General features: G+C 28.6%; 1 protein-coding gene across 2 annotated transcripts; it reads right to left on the bottom strand.

Moving 5' to 3' along the window:
- Positions 1-362: 362 nt before the first annotated feature.
- LOC107872489 lies at positions 363-6,550 on the bottom strand. 2 transcript variants are annotated; one of them, XM_016719166.2, is made up of 3 exons: positions 6,225-6,550; positions 5,740-5,861; positions 363-892 (listed from the first exon to the last, which is right to left on the bottom strand). In XM_016719166.2, exons 1-3 carry the CDS (start codon positions 6,414-6,416, stop codon positions 835-837), a joined length of 372 nt encoding a protein of 123 aa, XP_016574652.1. In that variant the 5' UTR covers positions 6,417-6,550; the 3' UTR covers positions 363-834. The 2 variants fall into 2 exon arrangements, with proteins under 2 accessions (XP_016574652.1, XP_016574651.1); XM_016719165.2 differs by lacking the exon at positions 363-892 and adding an exon at positions 2,592-2,861.
- Between the last annotated feature and the right edge of the window lie 5,143 nt (positions 6,551-11,693).

Genomic DNA, 11,693 nt, shown 5'->3' with positions numbered 1-11,693 from the left:
ATGATTGATTCATATTGACTATACAAGTTAGTGAAATACATATGTAGCTGATTAATATATTGCAGATTTGTTATAAATAATATGAAGAACAATTATAATATGTTTTTCAAAATTAATTAAAGAGTTTAAAACGTATCACATATATGTATCACATTTTTTCAACTATGAAAAGATATCACTAACATACCAAATGTGTTAAAACATCACACTAAATTAGACATTATTAATATGAATCACATAACTTTCATAAACGTTTAATATGAATCACATAACTTTCATAAACATTAAATATGAATCATATAACTTTCATAAACGTTTAATATGTATCAATTGCAAATAATTATTTGATAACTCATGAAACGTATTTTTGAAAAATTAACTCAAATTATTGAATTCATAATATTGAACTTAATAAACATTTCAGATTCCATTTCAAACAAAAATATCACATCTCCGTTGGGAAGTAGTTGCACGGTGCGTCTGTTATGACCTTCATGCCTACACTTTCCACAACAATTTGAGGTTGATAAAAATGTTTTGCTACTTTTCTTTTGTCTCACTTTCTTAGATCTTTCTGGTGGTTTTTTTATATTTTGGAGGCAAAATCATATCTTTCAACACCTCCGCTGCTACATGCCAATCCAGTTTGTCAGACATTGAACAAAGTGACATTTCATACATTTTGACTAGTGTCTCCTTTTTGTAGTAATCAGAACAGTATGACTTCATTTTCTTTACATGTTAGCTTTTCAAAACAGCAATAACTTGCACGCATGGTATCTCATCAAACTGAAATCTACCACAATTGCATGTTCTATTATCCAATCGATCGAACTATGTATTTCCTTCCTTCTTCATACACACTGTAGATGTAGTTCGCTGATTCTCTAACCTAAAAAATATTTTTTAATGTACAATTACGTTAATCATCATAGAGTATGAATGATAAAAATTACAGAATAAATATGTATAATAAATAATTTTTCAAAGTGATAGCATATTTTTCAGATGTATCTGGTATTAGTAGAGATCCAAAACTCTGCAAAACTTTGTGACAGTTACATTAAATGTATCACATACGCTCTAAATGTATCTCACAAATTTTACACTAACTCACACTCTTTAAATATGAATCAGAAATTTCGAATTTAAACTTATATTGTCATGTATGCTAAAGATATCATATATATTGAATATATTGCTATCAATATGAAATACAACCAAATATATCACATAGAATTTAGATGTATCACATACTTTTTTAAGCTAATGCAACAAACAAAATCAAACCAAATAAACTATAAGTATGACTCACTACTGCTAATCTAATGTTAAACTACAAGTGAATAATATATAAGTTAAGCATTTCGAATGTTTCACAAGTAATAATTAACTAATAAAGAAATCACTAATTCTCGATAAAATCACAAAACTATCACATGTATCTCAATTTTTGTTATAATTTATCAAGAAAACACAAAGCACGGTAAGCGAAAAAATGTATGAATCACAATCATTAACATACGATATATAGGTCAACACTTATAAAAGTATCACAAACATTAACTTACTAAAAATAAAAACAACAACGCAGGGTAATTTAGAAAAATGTATCACATATTTTTCAGATGTATCACTAAAATGAAATATCATTCACTGAGATGTAACAATTCAAATAAAATCAAACCTTTGTTAGTCAGATCTCGGTACGAAACTTTTTCATTCTCTGATATAGCATTCATTAAATCTCGGTACAAAGCTTTTCATGAATCGCAATAACACAAATATGATCGCCATTGAAATTAATCAAAAAATTGGAGAAGAAAGAACGAAGAAATTTTTTAATATAATTGAAATCAGTACATATGATTTGCTTGAAATTTGAAAGTTGATTGGGGGTATTGCTAATTTTGAGAATCTCAGTAATTTAATGTGTAACTGATTGTATGTGATTTGCTCCACCGAATAAAAGATAATCCGTTACTTTCTTAAATAAATAATAATTTTATTTTAAATGTATCACAACCTATGTGTATCACGGTATAACAGATGTATCACAAATATTACAATCCGAGATATAATGTAATTAAACATAGTTATGAGATAAAGTGTTAGAACCCATAAAAAATTCTGAATTTATGTTAGTTATCCTTAGTTAGGTATGTTTCTTAATTGCGACCCAAGCATCAATTAGGTGTGTTAAATTTTATATAAAGCAAAAGAATACTACCAAATATGATAAGTATTACTTATGCAAGAATTAACTCATGAATAAATTAGCTCCTTATCAGCTACCAAATAACCCCCTAAGGATTATCCAACTCTTAATCGGTTGCTACACGAGATAAGGTGAAATATATTTCATGATTAAATTTGAAATTTAAAATAAATGACTCGTTCCGATAACTTTAGAGCAGATTAACCCCTTTGAATTAGCTGATATTACAAGACCAATCGAGCAGACTGGTTGGGAAGGGGGACTTGTGGATAAAAGAATGATAGATAGATTCTACTAGATTAGATTTATAATATGTTTGATTGACGATATAAATTTATCTTTAGATAAATAAATTATTGCCAATACATAAATGTACCACTAATATACATTTTTATCATGAAAAAGGCAAGTCAATATCCTTTTTTTTTCCTCAAAACATACTGTAATTAGAACGCCGACTATGAGTCTGAATAGAACAGTATGAATACATAAGAGTTCATATACCAATATTTAATTTCTTTAGATTTGAGACATATATAGTCAATTAACCCTTGTTGAGAATGCACAAAGATCTATTCATTCAGCAGCAACATCAGCTATATGAATCCAATTTCTTTGGAGGAGCTCTACAATTTCTTCATCTCTAGATATTTAAACATGTTAATTATAGTAAGTATCAAGAATGAAATTAAATTATATGGTTGTAATAATGTTAATGCTACTATTGTCTTGCCAATGTTTTACTTCATCCCTTCTTTGGCTTATGATTAGAAATTTTGTTAATGATGCTTCAAATCAAATATTCAGCAAAAAAAAAAAAAAGAAATTATGTATCTAATCATTACACTAACATTGTACACCCTCCGTCTTAAATTATATATTGTATTTCTCTTTTATAAGTCTGTAAAAATATTAATTAGGAGAGAGGTTTTGATTATATTAATTAGAAATTATATTTGTATTTTAAGATGTATTCTCCCTCTGTTAAATATTCACTCTCTTCATTTTATATTATTTATAGTGTTCCTTTTTTATGCCCCTTAAATTAATTAGGAGGGGAGTTTGATTATTTTAACTTATTTATATGTCTTAAAATATAATTTTAATTTATTAAATATTTATTGTATTAAAATATTGTAGTCTTCAAGAATAATTAGTACTAAAAATAGAATGGAAAAAAATAATAAATTTTATCAATAATAAATAATTTGAGATAATTTTTTTAAAAATCACGAAAAATAATTTGAGATGGCGGAATTTCTATTATATAGAAGAGAGGGTCTCGATATGCCTACTTCAGCAGGCTGTTAACTATATCACCCCTATTTAATTATTATAAGTTATTTATATATTAAAAATTAATAATATTTAATTAAAAAATAAAATAGACATTTATGACATGTCTGCTTCAGCTGCTTCAACCATGATTTTACTATATCATCTTAATTAATTATTATAAGTCATGTATGTATTGAAAAATTAATAATATCCAATTCGTGATTTTACTATATCACTCATAATTAATTATTATTATAAGTCATTACGTATTAAAAAATTAATAATATTTAATTAAAAAAAGATAAAATAAACATTTATAACATGTCTACTTTAGCTGCTTGAACTGTAATTTTACTCTATCACTCCTAATTAATTATTATAAGTCATTTATATATTAAAAAATTAATAATATTTAATTAAAAAATAAAATAGATATTTATGACATGTCTACTTCAGCTGCTTCAACCATAGTTTTACTGAATATCACCCCTAATTAATTACTATAAGTCACTTGATTATTAAAAAATTAATAAAATTTAATAAAAAAATAAAACAGATATAAAAATGATAAACTCTTGATGTTTTAAATTAATTTGACGTCTTATATGAGATTCACTTAAATTTTTTTCACAAGTATTTTTTATAGTAATTTTGCTTTGACACTTCTAATTAATTGTTGTAAGTTATTTAAGACATTTATGTTTCGCTGCTTCAATCGTGATTTTGCTATATCACCCCTAATTAATTATTATGACCGTCTAAGCATTGTGCCACTTAAATTGGAATAGAAAAAAATATTATGAATCGCAATAAGTAAAAAATTAAATTATTTGAAAAATATAATTGGCGATCAACGATATAGAATTCTGAACAAGGAGAGTAACATATATTATTCAAAAATTACATAAAAAGTATTATAAAGTATAATAGTTAACAACTTAAAATATCTAAAAACAATTTAATCTGTTATATATCTCAAAAAAATACTATAAATTACAATAATTAACAACTTAAAAAATTTAAAAGATATAAAATATTTGGTTGACTCTCGAAATTATATTAGTGTCTCTTAAATTGAAATAGAAGAAAAGTATTATAAATCACAATAATTAAAAACTTAAATTATTTTAAAAATATAATTCACTATCAATGCCACAAAAGCTTAGATAAGAAAAGTAAATTATATTATTTGAAAAATACATTAAAAATATTATAAATTACAATAGTTAACAACTTAAATCATCTAAATACATATTAAAAATATGATTGATTATCTAAATTCTATATGTGTCATATAAACTGAGACAAAAAATAACATATATTGAACCCGTGCTAGATCCCGAATGAATCTTAGAATGTATATGCAATCCTTTTTTTTTAAAAAAACTTTTGTTTAAATATATCAAGATTGAAAAGGCAAGTTCTAATACAACACAACAAACAGTATATATGAAATAATGACAGCATAAATAATACCAATATTACTAATACAAGCATTATTAATGCAAACATTACTAATACGTTCTATTGAAAATTATTTTTATACACTCTAACAAACGACTCCTACGTTTTAATGGAAGGAACATATACAAAAGTAAAGTTCGATAAAACATTTACAAAAGTATTTTTATTATGTTCTCAAAGTCAAATAAATTAAGTTGATATGACTGATGGTAACTTATAATTATTTTTTTATATAATTTTTGAAACACTTAAAATTTAAATTTAATATATAAATTTAATTTAACTTCAAAGAACAAGTTGACAAATAAAAGAGAAGGAACAATGAAAGCAAATAATGTTTATGTCGGCTTAGTAGGAATACCATGTAATTTTGGATTATTAGTTACAACCCACATGTGATGTAATATGCAATGACTAGATAACCCTTTATATTTTTTAATAATTTTTTTTATTTTATAGAACAAGTGTCAAGTCTTATGTATTAATTCTAATCTCATATTTTATACTTAATGTAGCAAATCTCAGTCATCTGATTAAAGATCTAAACTTTAAAATGCATCGAATTTTTTATTTATATGAATAAGTTATACATAATTATCTTGCAAGATAATTTGGCTCTTTGAAAAATATTATCAAGTAGTTAATATATTTTATGTATTAATTTTTTATAATTCATAATTCGAATTAACATCAATCTACTTATTATACATAATCAAAATATCTTAATGTTGAACTGTGTTACCATGCTCCTCCAGTAATATATATATATATATATATACCTTGGTTTAGGAGACTCTGGGAGTTGGTGGGGAAAACGAGGGCCTTCATCATATCCCTCACATATGATCTCTCCATTCTCATCTCTATAACAAACTACACCCGTTGACTTATCTTCAAATACCTAATATTATTCATACAATATATAACAGAAAATTAGTAGACATTAGTACATGGATTAGTTGATATTTGAAGAAAAAGATAGAACTAATAATTGAAATTGAGTCATAAAAGGCTATTTGAACTTTGAAGTTTTGTGTTTAGACATGAGAACATAATAAATGAAAAACTTCAAATACCTATTTTTCAAATTTCAAATTGAAATAACGTGTCAGTTTGATAAATAATCACTTAAAATAATCTCTTCAAATATTGTTTCAAGAGTTTAAAACAAAATCTATGGATTGAATGATCAATTCTTATGAAGGACATCGAATCATCAATGCGTTTTAAGAAGAAAAATAACATAAATGATCATAAGAAATACCTTATTAGGCTTATTTTTTGACGTTGATCCTATAAGTGGATTAGTTATTGTTGTTGTTGAGTTGTTGATTGAAATATTGTCATGACTCGTTGCTAACACCAAGAGTCTATGGGGAGGCAGCCTTATTGTCCTTGCAGTGGAAGATGATTTGGTGATCAGAAAAGCTGCTGAAAGAGAGTTTATCATAGCCATTGTTCCTAATAATAATGGAGAGAAAAGAAGTTTATTTGTCTAATTGTTTGCTGCTAGGGGTTTTCATTTGTCTTTGTAAAGGTAAAATGGATGATGATAAATAAATAATACCTAGGGAAACTATCAATAACCAATAAGAGATGTAAGATGTTATGCCAGGACATGTTTTATTTTATTTTATAAATATACTCCTAGGTTCACAAAGCATAGTGAGTTTGAAGTCGGAATAAATAAAATGATACAATTACCATATTGTTTCTGTTTATTTTTATTTATTTATATTTGATCCGGTATACTTCTTAAAAAATAATAAATAAAATAATAATTTAATTATGTTATATCCTCTAATTATTATTTCCTCCATCTTATATTGATTGTAAATTTTCTATTTTACATGATGCTATAAAATCATAAATGAAATGATTAATTTTACCCTATACCCTTTATTCATAAAAATGGACATAAAAATAAATTATGAAAATATTTATAGAGCATATGGATAGATATTACTGGAACTTTTAAAAAATATATTAATTATATGAATAAATAATTTTTTTAATTAATTTTAACTTAATTTTATAAGTGGTCAAATAATTTTAAACCTATATTTTTAATAACATAACCAATTAATATGGACGAGGGACTTAGTATAGATCATGATCTCACCTATTGGGAAATGAATAACATTAATTAATAATAAATATAAAATAATAAATTATTTCATAATTTTTTAAATTAAATAAATAAAAATAAGTATCTATTTTGAATATTGCGAGTAAGTAAAAGCGGCCGGGAAGAGTAACTTCTACTATCCTAATAAAATTGGAACAACTTTTGATGGTGGTGAGGAGTCAAGTTATATTATATATATTTTGATTAATTTGCTAGGAAGGTCTCTCAAGGAGTAATAAGCAATCTAACCTAACTGGATGTCGAAGTATGATATTACTATATATATAATAATTAGGATGTCGAAGTATGATATTACTATATATATAATAAGAGGCAGTTGAGCAGTAGGTTCGAGGTCCACACACCTACTTCAGCTGTATTAACTATAATTTTACTATATCATCTTTAATTAATTATTATAATTTATTTATATATTAAAAAATTAATAATATTTAATAAATTATTATTCTCTTTTTTAATAAGTCACAGTTTCAGCAGCTTCTCGTAGTGCTGCTTGCCGCTATTGTTTTCCATTTTCATTGGCTGCTGCATAGGTGTTTTATTATACAATTTTATTTGGATTTCATAATTTCCTCTTTAAACATTGAACCGCCAAAGGTTACCAATGTCTTTTCCATGTCAAGCGGATATGTATGCCCAAACACCGACTGCTGGAATGCAGCTATTTCTGAAACTTCTTTATACTGCCACTCTAAAAAAATAATAAAAATTTACATCTTTCCTCTGAATTTTTTAGTCAAATCAGATCTTCTGCATTTGACTTCTTTGCCATCCTACTCTCAATTGGTTAGTCCTTCATTTATACTAAGTTTTGGATCGCTGTTACATGATTTTGATTTTTTGGTTAAATTTTACGTTGTGTTGTGATTTCTGCGCTCATAATTTTGGTTGATTTTTAATTTTACGCTACTTCTACTTCTTTCGACTATGGAGGTTAAAAGGTTAAGGAATTCAGGTTACAGGTGAGGTGCTTGCTCAAGGTTTACTTTGAACGGTTTTTGATATTTGAGTCTCCAACTCTCGATAAGATTATCTTTATTGCTTTGTACTTTTTATTGGATTAAATTTGAGTTCTCTGATTAAAAGAAGGATACATGTGAAATGCTTCTTTAACATAAACTACAATAATGTATAAGAGTAATAATTTCAGAACAGATGAAGTTCCAAAAACAGGAGTGCAACAGATAACGCTCAAACTAAACCACTCTTATGAGAATGTAAGCGATCGTTGTCAATATATAATCCAACTAGGTTGGGGTTGAATCCCACTGGGAATATGGTGTGAATTTGAGTTATCTGTGGGTTAATCAACTGATAGTTAGTAGTTTCCTGTGAATGTTTTTTTTTTTTTTTGGAAAGGTAGCAAATAATTACTTCTCAATTCAGTGTTTGAAATCAATATGATAAGAGAAACCAGAGTTATGTTCACTATGGGTGTTGGGATTTGACAGGCGCTAGTAACAGTTCAAGATTCTTGTGGTAGGTAGGAACAACAGACTATCCTTGTCAAAGTTATGTCTAAATGTTTCTCAACCTATTTAGATATTTAACCACCTAATTCTTTCGAACTTAGGGAATTTATATTTCATAACAGGATGTTATCTCAAGTTAATTAATCTTGTTACAACATTAATTATTAAATGGAAGTTTGATACTTCCAAGTCCCTGTTGATAATTTGCTTCTTACTAGGGTTGATTTCTTATCTCAAGCAAATCACTAGTAAGCAAGGCCTATTGTTTGCAACCAATAGTCAGAATATAAAATAATGGATTTAACAAGAGGTTTCTACCACTGTTAGAATCTTGAACACTTAGCTACGTTACAAACCCAAATCCATAGATCCCACAACAAGGGTTAAAGGAATTAGCTACTCATAACGTAGAAAGTAACAACGCCAATTGTGTTCATAGTTCGATAGATGATAACTTACAGAATGATGATTATCAACAAGTGTTTCTCCTTCTAAATCACAGTAGAAAATCCCAAAAAAGTAATAATAATTTCTCCAAAAGTAAACTGTAATGTTGCAGAGAAAACTAGAGAGAAAACTTGATGAAAACGTGAAGTTCAAAATCCTTAGAAAACCAACCCTAAATTATGCCTTAAATACTTCAGCCTAATTATGGAAACAAATCACAGATTACAGATCTTTTCTCGCACAGGTGACGACGAAGTGTGACGCCTCATCAGGAGTCTGACGACTTATCATAAATGTCGTCAGCTTCTTCTTCAAGTTTGATGATTTCTGCCTTAAGCTGATGATGACACTCTGACAGCTTATGAGGAGTCTGATGACTTATCAGAATTGTCGTCAGGTCCTCTTCCACTTTCATGATTTCTGCTTTGGGATGGCGGCATTCCTAACGGCTTATCAGGCACCTGACGGCTTATAAGGGAATGTCGTCACACTTCTGCTCCCACTACCTCATACTGTCTACAACTGACGATGATTCTTATAACTTATCACAAAGTTGACAACTTATCAGAATTGTCGTCGCTTCTTCACTTCAAATCCCATTCTCTGTCTAAGGCTGACGGTAACTCTGATAGGTTATCACAAGGCTGATGACTTATCAGATAAGTCGTCCGCTATATTTCCCTCTCTACTTGCTCAGAAATCAACTCTTTTACTTCCATTATTGCTGGTTCTCTTGCATTTTGACTTTTACTGTAATATCAAAGAGAAAATAATCAAAAACGACAAAAATTGCTTAAGACTTTGCAATTATTCTCAGTTAAAAACCTCAAATATGTTAGCATCTACTCACACATCAACACCCTCAACTTAAAACAATTGCACCAAGAGGATACAAATTACATTTAGCAGTCAACCATCCATATTATCTCAAAACATCTTCACCATCTCCAAGGTTAATTAATTTTAAAAACAACTGTGCATATTATTGAAGAACAACAATGCGACACACAAGAATCAAGATATGACATTCATTCAGCAACAACAACTATGCATGTACCAAGATTACACTATCCAAATAAGTTAGCAACTAGCAATGTAACTAGTGTGCCCTCACTACAAAGAAGTCCCACTTCACTTATATCAGACATCACATATGTAACCATGGGGGCAATCAAAAGACTCTCACTCTCAGAATGAAGTTCCAATCAATGTATGTCAAATACCATAGGCTTGCCCTTATTTTCATTACCAAGATTTTTAGACAGGTCAGCTAGGATCACTATAGGTCTTCTTTTGGCTTGTAATGTAGGCTAGGGGCTGGTATGATACTCGATGATATTTAAAGTGACTAAACCTCCTTGACACTACACTAGATTCTGGGGTTTCACTTATTAACCTTTTTCTATTCTTCTCTTTTCTTGATCATACATATTCAAGATGGGTGCGGTCTTTTCTACAATCACTTTTTTATCACAACTTTTCCTTTCTTGTTCTTTTCCACCGCACCTAACTTTTTATTATTTTCTTTTATTCTACCTTTCTCCATACTCATTTTACATCACGCACCCCTATGATAGCCATCCTCAACTTAGGCCATTTGCCTAAGTCAAGGTGCACAGTGTCCAAGGAGGACCAGGGCCAAAATAGGTTCATTATGATATAAATGAGATGGTGATAGATATCATAAAAAGAAATAGGTTATTCAGGCTTAAAATAGGGATCAAGAGATATTATGCATACAGGGAAGGTCATTTAGGCTAAAAGTGGTCTAATATCAAAACGGCCTATGATCCTTTCCTAACCCCTATCCTTCATCCTAGGTAAGACTAACCGGAAAAGTTTTGGATTCAACATACAAAGAGAACTAACTAAGATCTCATATGCAAATGACACACAAGTATATCACAAGTTACTAATTATCCAATTCATGCAATTGTTTAGCAATGATTATTAAGTCACTAGAGCTAATACCATAACAAGATACACAGTGGTCACAATTAGATGCAAATTACACAGTTAAACAATCAGACCATTTGAGAGGTGTTCACCAAATAACAAAACCATGTTAACTGCCTCAGGAACTTGTATTTCTCCTAGTCAACTACAAAATGTTACAATAACAACTCACCCTACACCCTCAACTTAAAATCAAAGAAAAACTGAACTAAGGGTTAGGGTATACTTGGAGTAGATAAAGCATGGGGATCATAGTTTGCCTCACTTATAGCGCCTGATTTAACGTCGCGGCACTACTCAGGTATCTCAATTACTTCAGACTTCATCGAGACAGATAGTAGCAATACTTTTCATCGAGTCTTTTGGATCGATATGAAGTTTAACTCATTGCCTATTAACCTTGAAGATGCTTCCGTCTTTATTTTCAAGTTCTACTACTCTAGATGAGTAGAATTGACTACCTCTAAACGAGCCTGACCACTTGGATTTAAGCTTACCTAGGAACAATTTGAGTCTGGAATTGAACAGAAGCACTAAGTCACCTTTTTGAAAATCTTGTTTCTCGATCCTCTAATCATGATACTTCTTTATCTTTTCTTTGTATAGGTCTGCTCTTTCATATGCCCCGAGACAGAATTCATCTATCTCATTTAGTTTCCCCTGTTTTAGCTCTGCTGCCTTCTTCCAATTCAAATTTAACCTTTTGAGT

The sequence above is a fragment of the Capsicum annuum genome, chromosome 12, assembly GCF_002878395.1.
Source record: "Capsicum annuum cultivar UCD-10X-F1 chromosome 12, UCD10Xv1.1, whole genome shotgun sequence".
NCBI classification, from domain to species: Eukaryota; Viridiplantae; Streptophyta; class Magnoliopsida; order Solanales; family Solanaceae; genus Capsicum; species Capsicum annuum.
This window is presented reverse-complemented; position numbering and strand designations above follow the sequence as displayed.